Source organism: Microcebus murinus, chromosome 15 (genome assembly GCF_040939455.1).
Source record: "Microcebus murinus isolate Inina chromosome 15, M.murinus_Inina_mat1.0, whole genome shotgun sequence".
NCBI classification, from domain to species: domain Eukaryota; kingdom Metazoa; phylum Chordata; class Mammalia; order Primates; family Cheirogaleidae; genus Microcebus; species Microcebus murinus.
The window spans coordinates 6,328,658-6,351,886 of record NC_134118.1 but is presented as its reverse complement, the minus strand read 5'-3'; the positions used below and the strand labels follow the sequence as shown (position 1 = coordinate 6,351,886).

Genomic DNA, 23,229 nt, shown 5'->3' with positions numbered 1-23,229 from the left:
AAAACTGTGGTTAGGGTTAGGAGCTGAGTCATGCTGCCTCTCTGGTCCATGCCATAATCCCCGTCTTTTCTTGGCACCGTGTTTTAAAGTGCATTGCATGTGTTATGCCACTGAGGTTACTGATGGCGACTTAGGGGGTGGGGAGGCCTGTTTTCATTTCTCCAATTCCATAGGTATTATGGGAGGGCAATTTAGTGCAACCTTAATGAAGTTAAATAACTCTTCCTGTCCATAGTTCTGGGTTCACATTGTCTGCCTGACCACCAGTGACACAAGACCAAGAATGAAATCATTCTGCCACTAATCAAACCCTGAGTTCATGGTAAGGTGTTAAAATGGCCAGATGCAGCATGAAAAAGGACCAGCATGCCCTTGAAGTGTCCTCCAAACATATCCTGTTGTCTAGGGATGGAGATATTACTTTAACCCTTTACATCTCTTACTAAAGACTTATCTCTCTGAGCTCCCCAGAAATCAATGTTGTAATTAGAAAACAGTAGCTAATCTGGCCAAATGCTAATAAATGAGAGTTGTGATTTATCTAGCAACAGGGGAACAGATCAGCATTAACAATTAAAAGGTCTGCAGAGGACAGAGCTTTTTTTCTTACTCCTCCCCTTAGCTGATTGAGTTCAGCCTTGTGTTATAAATAGCCCTTCTAATTAATGGCTATCTGTTTGAAAATCAGTTATCAGAACCACGGTTTAGGAACCTTTACCTCTGAGATTCATAGTCTATTCTATTTCTCAATGATAAAGGAATGGCAATGTGAGTTCAAAGCTGAACCCACCCACAAAGACCAAACCACATCATAGCACACTAAGACACTCTTCAGGCTTTATTATGATAGGTACAGACTTTCAAATAATCAATCCAACTGCAAGGAGAAGTATTAATCATGAATACAGCCAGAACGGTTGGCTAAAGCCAACTATATCCCAGTCATTTCATCAATCTACAGGCTACAGTCAAAGTTTGCATCAAAGGCATGAGTTTGCAATTAGCTGAGCAAGGGCTTTTAGAAACCTCCAAAGAATTATAGTTTTCTACATTGGAAAAATTAACTGGGCAGTTACTAAAACTTTTCTTCACTTTAACCTGACTGGATACTGAGCCAAAAATAGTATGTCCAAATCAAATCAAATCAAATCTAGACAACACTCCCCAGAAGGACCCTCTTGGGGAAACACCGCTCAGTGCTGGAGTAAATCTCACGTTTCAGTGGAGGGTTTGACATTCACAGTGGAAGGTGTTTTCTTCTAGTATTTTCTGTTTCATCCAATATTGCCTACTTACATGATACCCATGCAGAGCTACTAGTAGGTCCCTGAACCTACCATATTGTTTCATGACACCAAGCATTTATTCAAACTGTTTTTGCCACGTAGATGAGCTTTTCTGGTCAGCTTGCATGTCATCTCCTTTATTAAGCCCCCAACTCCACCACCACACCACCCTCCAACCTGGCTGGTTACCACCTCCTTTGGGCCCCACCCCCACTCTACCTGTGTGTTTTTCTGTCTTAATATCAAGAACCTTTACTTCCACTGATTGGCTTCTTGTCCATCTCTCCCTAGGGAGAAGCTCTTATTCTCATTCAGATGTACAATGCTTCTTTACTTGTTGACTATACCGTGATTATTGAACAGCTATTGAGCACCAACTCTTTGTTAATACTTGCTAGATTCAAAAAGGCAAAGATTTTTTTCTCTGTTCTCAATGAATTCTCGAACCAGTGAGAAAGGCAGGTTCCTCTACAACTAAATGCAGCAAGCCAAAGAGAAGGGTCTAGGCAGGTGCTGAGGCTGAACTGTTAGCTGGGAGGCAGCAAACAAATAAAAAACTCACCCTATTTTAATATATCTCTTCCGTAGTTTTCATAATTCAAACAAACATGCTTCAACCATGTGTTTCACATTGCTTGCTAATGTCTTTTCAGCATAACCCTTACTTCTATGCTGTGCACACAGATCACCTGGGGGATCTTGTTAAAATGCAGACGCTTATGCATGAGGTCTGGAAGGGGCCTGGCCTGGAAGGGGCCTGGCAATTGACATTTCTAACAAGCTTCCAGGGGATGTCAATACTGCTGGTCCACAGACCACACTTTGAGTAGCAAGGCTCTAAACAATTGCCGTGTCAACTATAAAAATTGTTGAAGTGGTGCTAGTTTTTGGAAAAACTTCTACCTCTGCCCACCTAGACTCTTCTAACTATATTAAAGGTGATGAAAGTTACGAGAGACGTAGATTCAGCAGTACCCAGAAAAGGCCGGCAGGATGCCTCAAAACTGTTACTTCTTGTCCTTTGTTTTATTGTCTGACAATAAAAGGTCTTTGCTCTTGTATTTTAGGTCTTCTGCTACTAGGTGGGTATAGTCTGAAGGCACAGCAAGTTTTTCCAAATATTCAAGATTACCTTTCACTGCTAAGTTTCCTCCATATTTAAACCATAACATTGCAGCCCCTTTATGTAAATAGAAATACCTTTTAACAAAATTATAAAACTTTAATCACTTTAAACAAGCATAGAGTGCTTAAGTGAATTTTTTTTAAAAAAAAACAACTGTAAGATTACCCTGGGAACCTGTTTTCTTACTAACTCTTAGTGGTTCCAATGGCAGTGTCTGCTCACTTTTTCAATTTATTAGAGTCTGCCATTCAAAATAAAAGTAAAAAAACCATTAGACCTCTACTTTCTCATTTGTCAGTTTTGAGTTTTCATTCCACCAAGACAAGATCCCTCCTTGAGTTCTTTCTTTTGCAGGTCTTATTCCTCATGTCATGCTCCAGGAATATTCCAGCTCAAACCAAGTGCCTCTGTGTACTTTCCCCCAGTCATGCAGAGAAGAGGTCTCGGCCCCTCCTGTCTGCTACTCAGCTTCACCTTCCACACTAAGATGCTATTTAAGAGGCAGTCGTGGTTATTTGGTCTCCCCTCCCACACTTAGTTTTCTCGTCATTTTCCTTGACAACACAACAATGAATTGAACAGAAATGGGACTGTTTTCCCTGCTCAGAACACATGAAAGGCACCGAGGGAAGCCTTGGCTCACCACATGCCGTAGTCTGGGGAGGGAGGACTCTTCTAGATGAACTTCCTTCCTTCTCATGGCTCATGGTGTCATTTAGGTTAATGCCAAAGATGATGAGGGTGTCCTCGTTGGATCCTGGGACAATATCTATGCCTATGGCGTCCCCCCGTCAGCCTGGACTGGAAGTGTTGATATTCTCTTGGAATACAAGAGCTCTGCGAATCCAGTCCGGTACGGCCAGTGCTGGGTTTTTGCTGGTGTCTTTAACACATGTAAGTATCCAACTGAGCAATTTTTTAATGTAAAGGAAATTTTACTTCAAAACATTTTATCTATAACCTGGCAAAGTGACTCAGCAGCCCCTGTTGGCACTACAGAATTTATGGGAGAGCATTCTGGGATGTAGTCAATGCATAATTAAGTTCTACTGGGCCAAATATGTTCCTAGTTTCTCTCTGACTGCAGAATCTTTATAGAAAGAATGACGGACCAGTTCCCATATAATCTTCCTTCAACACCCAGAGAAACGGAGAGTCACAGGGGCCACCTGAGGATGTAGGGGAAGACAAGCCACTTTCTGTTCAGTAACCACATTTGTAAAAGACTGAAATAGGAAAACCTAAAATAATAAATAATAAGAAAAGATATATACTATGTATTTGTTATTGAGAGTTGTACAAATATTTATTTGCTTATTTATTGTTGAGATGTTTTATAAATATATCCACTAAATTTTTGTCCCAGCTATGGAAGGGATTGTGGCAGGTGGTCTCATCTCCATTTTTACTTGTGCCCCATGCCCGTGAGCAGTCAGAGACCAGAACGTAATCAACAGTCTCACCTCCCCGCTTCCCCTCTAGTTTTTAATCTGCCCCACACCCGATCTGTAGAGGAAAACATACGGGAACAGAATTATTCTTTCCAGCCTTGTGCATCATTTTTCAAAATGGCATTTGCCTCTCCAGGCCTGGACAATGTTGCAATTAATTCAGTGAATATTTTAAAAAATACATTTATTTCAGTATGTCTTCATCCTTGGTAATGATTTTCGTTCACATGCCATTTCTGCAGCCTTGGAGAAACATTAAGCTCAAGTCGGCATGTCCTTTCTGCCTGATCATTAATAAAGAAGGTTTTACCTAGTTAGCATTTTTTAAATCAAAAAACCAAAGAGGGGCTGGAGGCTTGAGTAAAACCATTTTAAAAAATGATTATGAAACTATCAGTTTTAGCTCAAATGTGCAGCAGTCTAAGCCTTAGTCAGTGATCCAAGTAGGAAGAAAACATGAGTTTTGTTCCTTGTGGCATCGAACTGAATAAGGTTACGTTCTTAGCTATTTAAATATACCTAAGGGCTAAAGGAATATGTGTTTTCTGGAAGCAATAAAGGCCAAAAGTGTCAGTCTTCTGGAAGCACTGGTCTGCAGTTCCAGCTAGCAGCATGAACTTCATGTTGGGTTAAGGGTGGAGGTTGTCCCTCCCTCCAGTCTCCCAAGCTGAGACCAGGAAGCAGCTGCCCAACAGAGGCACCTACTCTTGTGAAATGATGTTAGGAAACCAGGAAGGACCCAAGCCCTCCCAGGCCTACTGTGGCACTATCCCAGTGTGATTCCTTCAACCTAGAATCAGATAAGATAGTGAGCACCTTACATCCACCTATGCCTTTGGTATAAAAGGGTTATCTGATTTATGCCTAAAAACAGGCATTGGTGGTAAATGAGGAAAAGGCAGAAACACACTGTGGGGAAGTTGCCGAGAGAGTAAACCCGAACAGGGAATTTGGGGGAAGGAGGAACTGGTGCTCCAAAGTCGACCTCCACCTGTCTTAAAATTATGAATAATGTGGACTCTTGACCAACTCTTATTTTGTAATAATGTGAATTAGCGTTCAGCCAGAAACAGGATGAGAGTGGCAATTGTTTCACTGGTAAGAGCAGGGTGAACAGGGCTGCAAGTGAATAGAGGAAGGGGGAGAGGGAGGCCCCTGGTGGCCTTGTTTGAGGTGTTAAGATCCAGACTCAAGTTTGCACTTCCAAGGTTGTTTGTTCTGTTGAAGGAGGTGGTAGTCTTTGGTTAAAAATGCTAAACTATTCTAAAGGATAGAGAAAAAAAAAGGCAAGCCAAGTCATTAATCTTAAAATTGTCAGCTGAATTATTTTCAATGAGCCCTGATGTCTCGCGTCCCAGGAGCCAGCGAGGGCATTTGGATTAAGTTTAATCAATAGGTACATATGGCAAGAGATGTATCCAGGTAATTTATTATCTAACAATTAAAATGAATCTGTGGTGTCACCCTCCACTGAGTGTCACAGAGCAAATTCCAGCCAGGAGAGCAAATGCCACTGAGTACCTGCTCTGCAAATTCCTAACTTTCTTTTTGCTGGGTTTTAAAAATTTTATTTTCAGGAACATAGCCCAATCACTGAACTAAAATTATATTAATTTTATGATCATATGATCAGAAACTAAACAATTAGGACCCTGTTATTGGGATTCTATTCCAGTTGGCTGCATTTGGCACCAACTGCTGTTCTTGTACCAACATTTCTCTCTAGAGCCCCCATGAGATTGAGTGGTCACCTTTCTTCAGTATGGAACATTTGAGGACAACTTGTCTAAAGGGGCTTTCCATGTTGGTAAAGAAGAAGGTCCCATATGAGAAGGGATTTTTCGCTATGTATTTATTTAATTTTGGTGATGTGTTTAGTTGTGTTCTGTCCTTGTTTCCTGCAGTTTTACGATGCCTTGGAATACCAGCAAGAATTGTTACCAATTATTTCTCAGCCCACGATAACGATGCCAATTTGCAAATGGACATCTTCCTGGAAGAAGATGGGAACGTGAATTCCAAGCTCACCAAGGATTCGGTGTGGTGAGTTTGATTTATAAGGGCATATCAAATTATAGTGACATTACACATTTACTACAAGACAGGCTTGGTCTAATATTCCTTTCCCTTCTATTTTAAGGATCCTTCAATAGCATGGGCAGAAATGCCTGACTGTCAAAATTTTTTTTTTAGCTAATGAATTAGAAATGTTACTGAACAAGTAATTTGGGTTCTCAGTGATAAAAATCAGTCATCCATTATAACACCAACCACCAAAAAAGGCCATGGTTTTGACTGCTATATATGCCTATACCAGTTCTCTTTACCTTAGCACGTTAACATTACGGCTGGTGGCAGAAGTACTGGAGCCAAGCGCTCGCTGTCTGTCACTTGGGAGTAGGAGAGCTGACGTTTATGAGCGTTTGCTATGTACCCGTCTCTGTGTGTGCATCATCCTACCTGATTCTTTCAACAGTTTTATCAGGTGGGTGCTATTAAAAAATCTCCACATACAGATGAGAAAACTGAGGCCCAGAGAAGTTTGCTCAAGGTCACACATCTGATAAGCTGGGAATAAACCCAAGCACTTCTGACCCTTAACTATTAATACAACCCTTTGGGTTTTTTTACCTCTGCAGTATAGGATTACTCTTTGAATGTAAAGATGAGGAAGGATCTTCTTGATTGTTTCCTCACCTTTCATCCAGAGATAGAAATGGAAATAAAGCTGGAATTGTTTCTAAATACCATCCACTTGGTCCTTTCACTGCCATGAATGGCTACAACATGAGATAGCTAGAGGGAGTTTAAGATCCCAAAGAAATTTTATTTTTCCTTGAAACCACCCTCATTTCAAATAAAAACACTAAAACGAGGGTAAAAACCCTGAATCCAAATTGGAAGGGCAGTTATGAAGGTCTATAGGGAGGAAATTGGGGCATAATTTCAGCTGTTGCCAGGCCTTGAACTAGGTAGAATTTCTGAGCCAAAAATGTGTCTCGTACAGTTGTTCTTTACAAACAATAAAGCTGAAACACTGTCAGTTGTAAAAGCATCCACATGGTGATGGTAGGAAGTTATAAGTTCATTTTAAATAAAATTAAAAGTTAGAAATGCCTGGACTCCCCTGTGACTCAGGAACAGGTCACAGTCATGGGAGCAGTAGTAACTCCGGGACTGCTAACTGCTCACTGGAGAATGTTGAAAGATGGAAATTGCTGAGCTAGTGGCAAAGTGCTACAATGGATAAAAAATAGTGCAGTTCCTTGGAAGGGGACGAGCGGTAAGCTGGAGAACACTGGCAAGACAGAACCTCCCCTCTGGAAATTGAACAGAAATTTAAAGAACCGTTTAAGCCTGCGGAGCTACAGTACAGCAGCCCTGCGTGTATATGGAATGACAAAAACAGACCAAGACAGTTCCCCAAAGCCCATTGTGGTAGTTAAAAATGGCAAAATGAGAAATAGTTAGCATTCTCCACTCCATAGCCCTTCCTTCCGCGCACGCACACATACACACACACACACTCCCAATGCCTTTGCAACCAGCTGCAGGTTGAAGTTACCCCTCGCTGCTCCTTGACTCAAGTTCCTCCCCATCATAAGGCCCTATGGGGCACCCAACAAACAGCCCCCCAGGCCCTAAGCAGAACTGATACAAAACTGTGCAGCTGCTAGACCTCGCTCCTGGTCACCCTTTCCTCTTCCAGCCCCCTGCTCTGAATTCTGTCCCCTGACATCCTTGCTCTTTCAGTGCCTTCCTCAAATATGCCATCACCTGGGACCATGCTCTCTGGTCTGGGACCTTCACCCACCCTCACCTGCAGACCACTGCCCTGGGCCCCTCTTCTCCCCACTAGGTTGGCTTGTAGTAGGTTTTCAATAAATGCTGACTGATCACGGGGCTGATGCCAGCCCAACTCAGGGCACACCCAGACCATGCAGCTCAGGGATTAGGGGATCCATCAGGTGTGAGGCCAAGGCCTGGCTCTGCCACTGACCAGCTGTGTGACCTTGGGCAAGACACAACCTCTCTGTGCTTCTTTCTCCTCTAAAGTAAAGACAACAACATGCCCTACTTCCCTCAGCACAAAGCAGAACATACCAGGTGCCTAATGAGCGTGAGCTGCTCTCATTGCCTTCGTTATTCGTCACACAGCTGGACTTTCATGCAGGCAATATGTTGCCATCAACCTAAGCACATCGAAACAGTCAGAGAAAGAGGGGTGCCCAGTTTCCTGAGATGATTATGCTATTTCTGTCACTTTGGGGTATCTTTTAAAAAAAATCAGAACTTGTGCCTCCCTAGAACAAACACTGGTGTACCTTAGGAGCCATAGGTGTTCCCAAAAACCAAGAGTATGCTTGGGAGAGGCTGGGTTGAAGAGGCTGAGGGGAGCTGTCCTTGGACACATCAACCAGTACGTGGTCACCACAGCCACAACCCCACGTCAAGCTCCACCTTGGGCAGTTACTTGCTGTGTGGCTTTGAGAAAATGACTTCACCTCTCTGAACTCCTGTTTCTTCATTAGTAGAAGGAGGGTGATCTTAGTAGTTACTGTTTCCTGATGGGAGGCTAGAACAAATGAGGTCATCCAGGCAGAGCACTTGCCTTAGTGGTGCTCAGTGGCAGATGTGTGGGAGCCAAGCGTGTTCTTTGCCCGTGCCCTAGGAGCTCTTACTTCTCTGGTAAGAAGTAGGGGCTGCCTGAGCTGCAGGGCTGGTGAGGAAGACGAGGGTGAGGCCTCGAGTCTGAACAGAGTCTGAAGGGAGGGCAGGAGTGATTTGCGGGACATCAGCAGAGCTCTGCAGGGTCAGTGCAATGTTGGCTGCCAACACGTGCTTTAATGACTCTCCTAGCAAGGGTCGCAGGTGCAATTGGCCTCCCCCAAAGCCCAGACTCACCTGCCTCCACAGGCTCTGGCCCAACAAACCCAGCCAACCTGTCTTCCTCGCCCCTGGTTTGTGCGTGGCTCAGGCCCCTCTCCTCCCCAAGGAAAGGTGACAGTGAGATGCCCTCTCTCTCTCTCGTCCTCCATCACCTGTTCTTCAACACGTGGCTCACAGTGGTCCACAGCGTGTGATGACTTGATCTGTCCAGTTAAGTCCCAGTGACCCAGGGCGTCCTCTTTCCTCTTCTCCATTGACTCAGCCAAGCCCCCCACCCCACCGTGCCAAAAGCGGAAGTCAGCCAGGAGGGCCGTTCCGAGGGAGAGCTTGGCAACGTGCAGGAGGGTTTATTATGCACATTGCACTCCAAAGCCAGGAGTGACAAGTTTGGATTCCATCCCTTGCTCTGACACCTCTCCCCTTCTTACCACAGACCATCAGGGACAGACTGCTTATTTTCACACCTCCTGGTTTCCCACCCTAAGTCCCCTGCATGTGGATTTTCTCCTCCGAGAGCCTCGGCTCACAGAGGCTGCAGCTTTGCACGGAGTGCACCCACTGTCAGCGCCAACGGAGGCCACAGCTGGGCTCCTTGACTGTTCAGGGGAGGGGCGGGGGCAGAGTAATTGGACCCCCAGGTAGCAAATGAATTTCCAAGTGGGCAAAGCAAGGTAACAGATCCTGGAAGGAGCAATTTCGGCCGCCTGTCCCCAGTGTGCTGACGGGTTCTGAATTATGTGTAACCTCTAGGGAAAGGCAGCTATGAATCACTGTGGACAGTTTAATGAAGACGCTTGCTCAGTGTTGAGCTGCAAATAGCGAGCAGGAGTGTGAGGGCTCGGCAAGGAGGGAGAGTCAGGCTCACTCGGCTGGGCGGGGGAAGGTGGTGGCTTGGCCTCGCCTCGGAAGAGCTCAGCTTGATCACCTCATTATACAAAGGTCACGCTGGAAATGGAAACAATTTTAAAAGACAGAGATGGTGGCACTTACTAGGATCATGAAAGATTTTTCAATGAAAGGCTTCGCTCCTTCTAAATGAAAGCATTTCCCTGTATCCTTCTGCTGGAGCCAACCTAGTCTGATGGGATGATTCGGGGTGGAAGATGGTGCCCTCCTCTTGGTTTGCCCCCACCAGAATTCACCCCCCACATTGGGAGAGTGGTTTCCAGTCTATTTTATTTTTGTTTGTTTTGCCAGCATGGGACAGTCTGCAGGGCATAGAGCAAGGACTGAATAAATGGTGTGAGTTGGAAAAATTTAAAAATGAAAAAAAAAAAGAAAAAAACCTCTGTGCTGAAATGTGTAGTCTTAATCTATAAACAAATCTCTTTCAAAGCAAATTTTAGAGCAAACATTAACCAGCTTTCAAACCCAGGAACCTGCCCTAACCAGCATGCAATACTAACTCTCATTGCACCATTAGTGCTCATATGGTGGTTCACACATTATACACACATTTTTTAAATTCAGACTCTTCCACCTTTACATTATTTTAGATGCTCTGTATGATCCAGCTAGTTGGACTTTTATATTGTTAAATTCTCTTCAGTTTTAATCATTGTCTATGAAATGGAATGACCTGAAAATGAATTCCAAATAAAATATTATAGAAGAAAAATTCTGAATTTAGGCCAAATTGCTTAAAGATGCTTAAGGATTTATAAAATTATCCCATGGTGCATCCAAGTTACCAATTCTAGACAGTCATTAAAGATACTTCTTTCCAAACATTATCTCATTAACCACATTTCTGGCCAAATTGGTTTTTGGAAGTCACCTGGAACCAGATCATGAGCTCTATCATTAGAGGACTAAGGATACACATTGAATGCACACAAGGATGTTGAGAAAAGAATTGAAAAAGTTATTTTCCATCTTCAAAGAATAAAAATAGCTCATATTTATGAAATACTTTCTTTGTATCAGGCCCTGATCTAAAAGCTGACATGTATTACCTCATTTAAGCCTTTTGACAGCATAAGATGATTAATATTATTGTCTTCATTTATAGATGGAGAAACTGAGGCACAGCAATTTAACCAAGGTCCCAGTCAGTGAGCAGAAGAGCCTGAATTATAGAGCCAAGGGGGCTGCTCTAGAGCCCACTCTCTTTTAAATAACATCCTTATTGAAATATCATTCATATACCACAAAATTCACTCTTCTAAAGTGCAGAATTCAGTAGCTTTTAATATATTCATGGTATTATGCAACCACCATTATTATCTAATCACAGAACATTTTCATCCCCCTATACCTGTTAGCAGTCACTCTGCATCCCTCCAACCCCAGCAACTACTAACCCACTTTCTGTCTCTATGAATTTGCTTATTGTAGACATTGCATACAAGTGGAATCACACAACATGTGGCCTTTTGTGTCCGGCTTCCTTCATTTAGCAGAATGTGTTCAAGGCTCATCTATGTTATTGAGTGCATCAGTACCAAATCCCTTTGTATTGAGGAATAATATTTCATTATATGGATAAACAAAATGTTATTTATCCATTCATCCATTCTACATTTGGGTGTTTGGCTCTTATGAATAATGCTACTATAAAAGTTTTTATGTGAACACGTTTTTATTTCTCTTGGGTATATACATAAGAGTAAAATTTCTGAGTTATATGGTAACTCTATGTTTAACATTTTTTGAGGAATGGCCAGACTGTATTTTATATTCCATTTTACTTTCCCACAAGCAATACACAAGGGTTCCAACTTCTCCATATTCTTGACAATGGTTGTTATTTTCTGTTTATTGATTACAGCCATCCAATTGGGTGTGAAGTGACATCTCATTGTGAGCTTAATTTGTATTTCCCCAATAACTAGTAATGGTGAGCATCTTTTTATGGTTTTGTTTATATATCTTCTTTGGCAGAAGGGTTATTCAAATCCTTGTCCATTTTAAAACCAGGTTGTCTTTGTATTGCATTGTAATTGTTCTTTATATATTCTGAATGCAAGTGCTTTATCATATATGTGATTTGTAAATATTTTCTCCTATCTATGGGCTCTCTTTTCTCAATGATGTCTTTTGAACCACTAAAGATTTTAATTAATTTTTATAAAATCCAATTTTTCTATTTATTCTGTGGTTGCTTATACTTTTGGTGTCATATTGAAGAAACCATAACCTGATCCAAGGTCACAAAGATTTCCTCCTCTGTTTTCTTCTAAGCATTTTGCAGTTTTAGATCTTATATCTAGGTCTAGGATCCATTTTGAATTAACTTTTATATATAGTGTGAAGTAGAAATAGAAGTAGAGAAGAGAGAAAAAATAAGAAAGAAAATAAGAGAGAAGACTAAAATTACCTTATGGATGATCTCTTGTGCATGATGAATCACTTTTCTCATGCTGTCTTAAAGACTCTCACTTTGTCTTCAGCTTTTGACAGGTTGGCTTTCATGTGTTTAAGTATAGATCTTTTTGAGTTTATTATACTTGGAGTTTTTTTAACATCTTCAATACATATAGTAATGTCTTTCATCAAATTTAGAAAGTTTTTGGCTATTATTTCTTTAAATATTCCTTCTGCTACTTCTTTTCTGTTCTTATGGGCCTCCCATTATGAATATATTGATATACTTGTTGTAACTCATATGTCTCTGGGGCTTTGTTCATTTTTCTTCTTCTATTATTTAGTTTGGATTATTTCAACTAGTCTATCTTCAAGCTCACTGACTCTTTCCTCTTTTGCTTGCTTAACTATACTGCTGAAACACTCTAGTGAATTTTTCATTTCAGTTAGTGTGCTTTTCAGCTCCAGAATTTCCTCTTCATAATTGGTTCCTCTTCATAATTACTATTTTTTCATTGATAGTCACTACTTGATAAGGGATTATTCTCATGACTTCCCTTGGTTCTTTGAATATGTTTATAATACCTGATTTAAAATCTTTGTCTAGTAAGTCCAATGTCTTGGTTTCCTTAGTGAAAATTTCTCTTGGTTGCTTTTTCTTTTCTGTATATGAGCTATACTTTTCCATTTCTTTGTGTGTCTTATAATTTCTTATTGAAAATTGGACATTTTAATTAATATAATGTGGCAATTCTTAAAATCAGATTTTCTGCTCCCCAGGGTCTGTCAATGATGCTTGTTGCTTTTATTGTTATTATTGCCTCTGCTGCTATTTATCTATTTAGTGAATTTCCTGAACTAATTCTGTGAAGTCTGTATTTCTTATCTTATTTGGACACTGAAGTCTATGCTGAGTTAGCTTAGAAGTCAGATAACAGTTGGACAGAGATTTCTTAAATACCTTGAGCCAAAAATGCCCTAGCCTTAACCAAGAAGCTTTGTGTGTGTTATGGAAAGTCTTTAATTCTCCAGCAAGAAGTTTACAATTCTGCCATAGCTTTCACTTCCTGAATGAACAGAGCCTCAAGGTCAATCAGAGATGAGAGTTAGGACCTTCTTGGGGTTTTCTTGGGCATGCTCACAGCCCTGCACATGTGTATGGCCATCTATGTCAGAGTTGTACAAATCCCCCTATGGACATTACATTCCCTGGTTTTTCTTTCTTTGGGGCATAGCCTTTTGTTAGTCTCAAGTGGTATTGCCCCCTTAGGCACCTGTGATATTAAACTTATATTTGCTTATAATTGTTTATGAAAAACACTCTATGAGCAGAGCTATTTGTACAGAATGAACTCTGAATCTGATGAAATAAAAACAAGCCCTGAGAATGGAGCTTTTCGGAGAACTGCCAGCCAAGGTAAATAGTGACAATTTGGAAAAAGAGAGCTTGGAGGGGGATTCCAAACCCATTTTTTCACCTTCATTTGTTTCCAGGCAGCAAATTTTCATAGTTACTGAAGATGTTGGTTTTTAAGACTACTATGGAGCTATAGAGAGGGGTGGGAATAAAGCAAGTTAAAACTATGAAGTTCACTGTTCTTAGTGACATTCATCTGTTTTTCTTAAACAAATGCTTCCCAGATTGTTGCAAGTTTTTGGTTTATTTCTAGAGTTCTGGAAAAGTCAGTTTTGATCACCTTTGTGAGTGTTCTCATGGGAAATGCAGAAGTTATTACTCTGCCATTCTGGAAGTGCTTCCCAGAGTCCACTCTTAGCCACTACACAAATGCTTCTATCAAATGGGGGGGGGGGATCTACTACAGCCCTCAGGTGTTTTACATTTTGTAGGGCTATTTTTGGCATCTAGTAGTCTTTCTGACATATATATGTTGAAACTTATTATTTATGTTTATTCTTTTATTTCTTCATTTCTCCTATAAATTATAGAGCATTATCTTGATCTTTTAGAAATTATGGATATAGAAAACAATCTTTGGATTTCTTTTCAGTACAATGAAGGGATGTTATAAAATATTTGTTTAAACACTAGACAGGGGCATTGCTCTTTGAAGGTTGGAGATCACTTCCCAAGACTCTCTGATTCCTATCACATCTCTACCCTACCCCTGGTTCTGGAAGATCTCCAAAAAGTGTCTGTAGCCCCTCTCCCACGAAAGTCTCACTTGACAGTGAACAAAGAGGGAATTGGATGGTAAAAAGTGAGAGGCCATTATAAGTATTTCTCAGGAAATTAGGCAGAATGGGAAAAAAGTGGGAACCATCTAATAAACCACATAGAACACACTAAGGTATTTTCCATATAAAATTGTCATCTTCTGGTTAATCATAAATTTTGCCTATGAGAGGTATTTTATATATATCATTCAAAGGTTACTAGTTTTCAAATAAACAGAAGCTAATAAAATATGCACCACCTAGGCTATACTGAATGTAATTTAATTTCTTTTGCTGATTAATAATGCCTCTAGAAAAACTTTATAAAAATAAGAGCTATCAATTTTAGGATATCATATTCATAAATAGCTTTATAATGCAAAACAGTAACTTTGGTTCCTACTGGGCCTATTGGCTGGATATTTTTTTAAAAAACCCTCTTCAAAAATTATGGAGAAACTTGGCCTGAATTTATCATAGAAAGTTTTTTATACATTAGTTTTACAGACAAATATTCACAAAACCCAATCTTTTCTTCATTTTCAGTCAGGGTATCCATTCCTAACTTGCTATGTGAGAGTAATAAAATGGTATGAAGTCTCATTTTCAAAATGAACCCAGCAGAGGAAACCCAGCAGAGCTCGAGAGGGCCTTCTGCTAATTAGTGATGACAAATGTGGTTCATGTGGACAGGTGGCATCTACCTTCTGAGAATTTCTTATTTCATTTTCAATGGGGTTTTTGCCTTGTTTCGTTTTGCTTTATTTGTGGGTTTCTTTTTTCTTTGTTTGTGTTTTATTTTTGCCAAATTTAGTGCATTCTCTCTCTCTTCCATTTGCTAGTACTTCATTAAAAAAAACAGATAATCACAGGAGATGAAGCAATGAAAATAGGGGAAAAAAAGAAACCTGGATGAGCATCCCTTATATTCCTAAATATTGCTATTAATAAAGTTGCTATAAAGTTTAAGAATAGAGCGGAAAGGCTGGTGGTACTCTCAGGGCTCAGGAATGACAGGCCCCCAGGAGACTTTGTAAATGGAGACTTGTTAATTTTGCTGCACATGTGATTGAGTACATCTGGACCCGGTTTAGCTAGTATGCCCTGGTAGGACCACACCAGCATGGAGAGCCAGTGTCCTTTCTATTGACTGCAGCATCCAGTTGGTTCAGGTCTGTGTCCAAGCAGTTACTAACTATTTTGACTATTACCCCTACTATAAATACACCTCGTGGTTTTATATTGGGAGTTACACAGTCCCCAAGTCCACCCCCCACCTGCAGCCCCTCCATTGGTGTCTCTTGTGCTACAGCAGACTGTGCCCAACAAGCATCTTCTCAACAAGCATCGCAGAACCTTTTGCCTTCATAAGACAAGCAAGAACAAATACCTTCATTACTTTTCTTTTTTCTGGGTGGGCAATTGGTTCCTACAACAATGTTATTTACTGAGCTGGGATGTCCATGTTGTCCCCATTATCTCCCCATGAAGTCACCATACAAATGAGGCCATTCACAACTGGCCACCCCTGGCCCCTCCAGCCAGCTCCCAGCCAGAGGGAACCGAGGTAGCTGAGCCTAAGGGAATACAGGGGCACCAGCCTGGTCTCCACCTGGTTTTACCTCTGGCTTCTGACCAATGTGACCCAGTGGGCACCCACATGCCCCTTCCTGGTTTTAGCACTCCACTAGCCCTTAACAGTGAACAGCCGCACTCTGTCATGGTGGAGTGCTCTCCACTCCCAGCTCCACCAAACGCTCCTCCAGCATGGCTCCCTTCCTCTGAATAATTCCTTTGTCTCCTCTTGCTTCATTGTGTTTCCTAACCAACAAGCTTTTTCTCAGTCCAGGCTTTCATTTCCACCTGCAAATGTCTGGTTAGACAGGCCTTAGAGTCCACCAAATTGCTCCCACTTCTTTCCAATAACTCCCAGCCTGACCCTTCCCTGCTGCCATTGGAATGGCCAGAGTTCAATAATCCCAGGATGTGCTGTCATTTCTGTCACCAATATCTTGCCTATATTTGGAGTGTATTAGCAGAACCCAAGAGGTGGGGCTCTGCCTATATGCTACACATGCACAATTTGCAAGATAGACCAGTGCCTTTCTTCCACCCTCTACCATTTGTTCAAGAAAAGAATTCAAATACTTTGCTTACATTTGGCGTTGGTCCAAGACATCTCCTCCAGGGCTTTCTCTCAATCTTATCTGTGTTCTCCCCTAAGCCCTAATAAAGCTACACAAATAAAATTACAAACCCATATCTCTTCCTTCTCTTTTAAGAACTCTTCTTCTCTGAAACCTTTCTGGACAGATTGCAAATGGGATGACCCTGTGGAGCGTCTAAACAGTTAGCCAAGTTAAAGGCAGTAAAGGACTCTTTGTTTAAATTAACTACTTTATTTTCTTTGAACACATGGCACACAGAGCCCCGGAGCTCATGTTGGTCTCAGCTGTGTTCTCTGGCCAGCTCTCCACCATCCCATGTGCTTCTGCCCCTCCGGATGTGGCCTTAGCCAGGAAAGATTTTGAACTGTGCTTTACCTTTTTTGGGGGGGAAAGTAGTCCTCTGAATGTTTTGGGGGGGAAACTAATACATGTTTACTGTAAAAAAACTTCAAAAATTGCAGAAAAAAATACCAAAGTAAGAATCATCCACTTTCTAACTACTCTGAACATCCATAACATTTCATTAAACATTCTTTAATATGACTCTTTGCATATTATGGGCATTTTTTATTGATGCATACTAAAGTACCACAAACTGAGCAGCTTAAAACAATACAAACTTATCATCAAGCAGTTTCTATGGATCAGGACTTTGGGCATGGGCTGGCTGGGTTCCCTGCTCAGGGTGTCATGTGACTGCAACCCATGTGTTGGCTGGGACTGTTGTCCTATCTGAAATTCAGGGTCCTCTACCAAGCTCATTCGGGTTCTTGGAAGAATTCAGTTCCTTGCTGCTGTAGAACTCATGGAAGCTTCCATCTTCTTCAAGGTTAGCAGGAGAAAGTCTCTGCTTGGAATTCCTGACTTGCTCTGTCTCTAACCTCTAGACCCAGATTTAAGGGGCTCATTTGATTAGGTGAGAACCACCCTGATAATCTCCCATCTAATTAACTCAAAGGCAACAGATTAGTAACCTTAATTACAACTACAAAATCCTCCTTGATGGGTAAAGTAACATGATCACAGGAGTGATAGCCCTTCCTCTTCACAGATTTCTCCTACACTCAGAGGAGGGAATTATGCAAAGAGGAGGGTAGCAGGAGTCATTTAAAATTCTGGCTTCCACACTTATATATGCATACAATGAACACATACACTGTACATGGTGTTCTGTAGTGATATTTTAAAACACTAATATGCCATGACGTCTTTCCTGTCTAATAAATATAGATCTGCATTTTTATGGCTGAATAGGATTCTATTTTGAGTTTCAGAATACCTAATCAGATCTTGGACAGTTAGGTTGCTTCCAATTTTCCCTTCTTATACATTACACTAAGATAAATTTTCTTATGTACAGTCTTGTCTTCACATTTGTGTGATTATTTCCTGTGCACAAATTCAAAGCAAATGGGTTTATGAAATCAAAGGATAAACTAAACCAATGCTGTGAGGTCCCATGTAGCTAGGGTCTGCCAGCAGGGCACGGTGCTATTTTTCTAGTGAAGTTCTGTCTTTGGTGAAGATTCTTGGATCCTTTGTACCATTTCTGCTGAATTATTGGCATCCTTGAAAGGAGTTCTAAAAATTACTAGCTGTCACTGCACGGAACATACGAGAAGTAGCATAAAGCAGAGATGTGTTCTTCACTTGTCATCTCCACCATTAACCCCCTAAAAGCTGTTCCATTTGAATTAAACAACTATCAATAAAATAGGATCTTTATTTTAATTTCTACACTGCTTCTTTAAAAAGAGGCAATGAGGAAATTAGATCATTTTGGAAGTTCATAATTTTTTTTACCTATAAAGGGACACTATACATTCTGACTGTATAGTGAGAACTCAGGTTTCAAATGCAGACTCTTAGAAAATATAATTGAGTCTTAAGAAGAAACAATCCAACAAACATTTAATTAAATTACTTTGCGAGATGTCCTCATCATTCATTTAACCAATACTTAACAGCCCCTCCTGGAGGCCTGGCCCTGCTCCGGTGCTGGGATGGGGGTGAACAAGACAAGCAGAGCCCCCAAAGTGGATTCGGGCACCCACAGAGAGACTACTGTAGATCTACATAAAGAAGCTTTAAAATCAGAAGTAGCGTTTCAGGAATCAGTATCTATTTCCCAACCTATAGAGTCAGTAGATAGAATTAAGAAAAGTCTGTACAAGAGAAATAAGTGTTTGGGATCTAATGCACAGTGTGGTTACTATAGTTAATGATAATGCAGTGCATGTTTTAAAATTGCTAAGACAGTACACTTCAAATGTTCTCACGACAAACAAAAAGTATGTGAGGTGACAGATATGTTAATCAGCTTGATTTAATCATCTCACAATGTATAAATATAGCAAATCATCACTTTGTACTTCTTGAATATATACAATTATTATGTGTCAATTAAAATGTTTTAAAAGAAGTGCTAAAGGAAGCTTTTCGGCCCAAAGGGAAATGACACTACTGTGTCTGGAAATTTAGACCCTCCAACACATGTGTGAATTGCATCAAAATCATTAAATATCTCGTGAAAGCCAGAGACAATTTTTTCCCCTTTCCACTGAAATTTCTCTAGAAGTCATTTACATGTTTAAAAACAAACAATAACAAAACAAAACAAGGGGAAGAAATGTCTGTAAACATGAGCCGCTTTCATGGGGGAACTTGGGATGTGGAATGTGGGCATTTATGGGCAGAATTGTGTGACATCGGTCCAAGGGGAGCCTCGCGGGGCACGTCTCTGGTGGCCGTTCCTGGCAGAGAGGACCGCACGGTGAAAGGAATCCCACGGCCATGGAGGGGCCTGCCCCTCGCTCGGCTCCTGGCCGGTCTGGGCCGCTGCCACCAGCTTTCCACTCGCCGCGAGGCCCGGCCGCACGGGGAGCATTCCCACCCTCGCCTTTGCAAGCTTCCGGCCCTGCCAGCAAACTCTCCCACCTTAAACACACGGTGACGTCTCAGCCACAGGTGAAACTGGAAGAGGTCACGGGTAGCTCATTCGATGTCAGAGTGAGAGAAATAAAACTTGTCCCCAGATCCTGAGCATTTGAAAAGAAATATTCTCAAAGAAAAGTCTTCACTTGAGATCTGAAGTACAAAGCATATTTATCTTGTCGCAGGCTAACCTTGCCAGGGAGATTGGAATTTAAATGAGGCTGTTCTGGAGCGCATTAATCTCGGGTGGCGGGTGGGAAGCAGGGCCGGCCCATTCGGGGTCACCCGGGTTTCACTGCCGCTTCCCCCTGGGGCCCTCTGCCTGATGGGGCGACGGGGGCTCTTCCAGGGGAGGCTGGCGGGGTCACTGCTGGCTACGCGCAGGGACCTTCCTTCCAGCCTCCAGAAAAGATGGGGACTCCCAGGCGGGAACCGGTCGTGCTCCTGCTCGGAGACCCGCACACCTTCCCGGCCCCTCTGCACCCTCCCCCGACCCGCCCCACTTCCCAGCCCACGGGGCTGCTCTCAGCTCACTGCCCCTGCTCCCCTTCCTCCGGGAGCAGGCCTCGCCCTCCCAACTTACAGGCGATCAAATCGGTCTCCCCTGCTTTCTGTGGCGTGCTGGCCACTGCGCTATGCTCTCTTCCCCTTCACAGCCCAGGCCACTATTGAGGAAGAATCTACACTGCCCTCTCCCCTTCATTCACTCCTCTCCTTTGCTCAACCCTCCTGCATCACCTGTAAAGACAGCCAGACCTCGGCCTCCTGCTCTGCCATCCCGAGTGTCCTGTATGCACAAGAGTGCCCCTGGGGTCCCATCGCCTGGATTCCCGCAGGCACAACCTCATCCTGGGCGCCCGCCCATCGCCCACCCCACCACAGACCTTCTTCTCGTCCCCTTTTATTCCGAGTCTTGGTAAACAAAGCCATCGTACTTCCCGGGGACAGAGAAGTCTTTTCCAGGTCGCCCAGGCCCCTGGCATCTCCACAGGCTGGTTGGATTACCTTCCCACGGCTTCTCCCCCTCCCTGAGGTGAGGGCCCCTCTGCCCTGGAAGCTTTCGGTCCACTGAAGAGGACTGCGGGCTGCAGGGGTCGGGGGAGGGGAGAGAGGGACTGGGCTCAGGTTCCTCCTGCCTCTCCACCCATCTTCCACAAACTCAGATCTGCAAATCTAGCCTTTCTTACGTTATTTCAATGGCCTCTTATTGCCTAAGAATAAAGCGCAAATATTTAATTTGGCACAAAAGGATCTCACCATCTTATCCTCACCTATATCACAGCTCAGTGTTTAAAAGCATGGACTCTGTCACTCACTGGCTGTGTGATCTTGGGCAAGGGTCTCAACCCCTCTCTGCTTCAGCTTGCTCCCTGGAAAACTGGGGATAATTATAACACTATCGCTCCATGGGGCACTGGGAACATCAGATGTGTTAATGTGCACAAAGGTTTTAGAACAGCACCTGGTACATAGGAAGCCTTGCATGTATTGGTTAGTTTTGTGGGTTGCCTGATGTCACTATGGTCCTCCCCTACACACAAATATGCACACATGCTACCCTCCAGCCACAGCTAGTGGCATGCTGTTCCCAGACACACCATAGTGGCTATTTCATGCCCCTGAAACTTTAGTCTCCTTTTTTTGACCTTCTAAACTTCCAATTACATTCCAGGACTCAGATCAATACCACTTCTGCTGGGGAGCCTTCCCGAACACCCCGAGACTTGTGCCCACTGAGACTCCATTGCACCTGAAATGAACTTCCATGTTAGCATGCATCACTGCAATTAATGATTTTTAAAAGTCTGAGAGTCACCATTTTTGAGCATGTGTCACATGCCAAGCCCTATTCTAAATACTAACATGTATTAGCTTATTTACGCCCCACAGCAAACCTATGACCTGTTTTAATCATTGGTTTACATGTCTGTCATTCCTCCCAGCGTGTGAGGTCTTTGGGGCAAGAATCTATGTCTGGATCATCTTGGAATTTCCAGCACCTAGCAAGGTTCCTGGTGCATAAGGGGCACATGGTTAAATTAATATCCCATAACTGAGCCGATCAGAAATGGGCTACACTCTGAGAAAGATGGGAACACGCACAAATTAGTGACATTGAAGGACATCCAGAGTAAGGATCCATGGTAGTTGGATCTGAAATTCATCAGTGCCATAAACAAAGACTGCCTTAACTACCTCCCCTGTTATTAAACCCTTATTACTGTGAACATTTTCTATGGTGCTGAGGGGTTAATGTGCTCTCATTTGATTCTGTACTGTCATATAATTTCAGGTCTTTCCAAGGACATAATAATACAATTCATCATGACATTTTATTTCATGCTCTTGCTTCAAGGGTCACATACAAAATTCTGAGAAGTGTTGCATGGCCCTTAGCTCCTAGATTGCCCACCTTTGACGAAGGGTGAGGAGACACTCACCCTGACCACTGTTCTTCCTGCTGAACACCACATGTAAATTTGCCACAAATTGTAGAGAAATACAGTCAGGAGTTAATGTTACAGTTTCTATGGCAATGGTCAAAGACCATAAACACAAGTATTTATTGCTTAATTATTGCAAAGAAATATGCTTTTCTACATCAGAACTATATAAAAAAATTCAAAGATAAGTATTTCAGTTTCAGTTAACTTTTCTTTCCACCCCTTCAGCACATAGTAAGTTCTGTTTTATTAGCCCACAGAGAATGGTTAAGATCAAAACTGTCTGATGTGTTTATTAAAATATCTCCGGGTGTCCTTGAAGCCGATCTTAGCAGGCGGAGAGGAACATCCGGCCATGTGAGTGCCCCCACGATGCCAGCGGGAATGGAGGTGCCCAGCACATGCAAACATGAAGACCCAGAGTGTCTCCTGGAGCCCCCAGATCTGGCTTACTCCATTTCAGTAATCCGTAGACAGCATATGCACAGGATTTAGGGTCACTTTTTAATTTCTTGAAGCATTGAATGTGATGGGAAGTGTAACCTCTCATGGCTGTGTTTTCCAAGGAACTACCATTGCTGGAATGAAGCGTGGATGACAAGGCCTGACCTTCCTGTTGGATTCGGAGGCTGGCAAGCTGTGGACAGCACCCCCCAGGAAAACAGCGACGGTAAAACTGTATCCTCCCTCTGGGGACTGCTTGTTCACCGTTGATCTTTATTTCACTTTTACGCTTGCATTTGATGTGTGGAAACCACACCCATTGGCAACCGACATCTGAAATGTGCTTTTTAGGCACATGTACAACTCCCTGCGAACCAGGTTTAATTTCATTTCAATAGTCAGCTCTACCCTGATTATTTTACAACTTTTAGGAAAATAATATAAAATTTAACACATATAATTCATTTACTCTTGCTTTGATAAGCAGTTTTGAAGACAGGAAAAATATTTGTAAGCATTTTTACTAGGCTATAAAATATACTCCAGCCCTCCTGACACACCGTGCTAAGCTATAAGGCAGTAGAGAAAATAGAGAACTCAAAAAATAATTATAGATCATCCTTTAGATTGTTGTTTTTTTCCAGAACCTGATTTCTTTTTATGTTGTGTGATTTCTTCCAAAGCTTGCGGATGTGGTTATTTGTCTTCTCACTTGCCAACTATGCTAAGCAGCGGCAGCTCTGGCCTCCCCCAGATTTTTGTAAAATCATATTATAAGCCTCCACCTCTCTTTAATATGATAATATAAAAAAATCAGTGGACTAGGGACATTATGTTTATGCCCTGAGGTGTTGAAATGAGATTCTGATGTGTACACAGAGGAGAGATGCATCAACATTCAGTGCATATTCATAATAGAACTATATTACTGTACTGGGCTCTAAAGAAGAAAGTTCAACACTTCCTGCTGCTGTGGATAATATATCACGAGGAGACTTCAGAGGT

At 42.2% G+C, this 23,229-nt stretch overlaps 1 protein-coding gene across 1 annotated transcript in view; it reads left to right on the top strand.

Moving 5' to 3' along the window:
- Positions 1-23,229, top strand: part of F13A1 (coagulation factor XIII A chain) — a 161,320-nt gene that overhangs the window by 93,161 nt on the left and 44,930 nt on the right. The window contains exons 7-9 of the mRNA XM_012737725.3: positions 3,132-3,306; positions 5,768-5,906; positions 22,347-22,450. Of these exons, the coding sequence (XP_012593179.2) occupies positions 3,132-3,306; positions 5,768-5,906; positions 22,347-22,450 (418 nt within the window). The remainder of the gene's footprint in view (positions 1-3,131; positions 3,307-5,767; positions 5,907-22,346; positions 22,451-23,229) is intronic.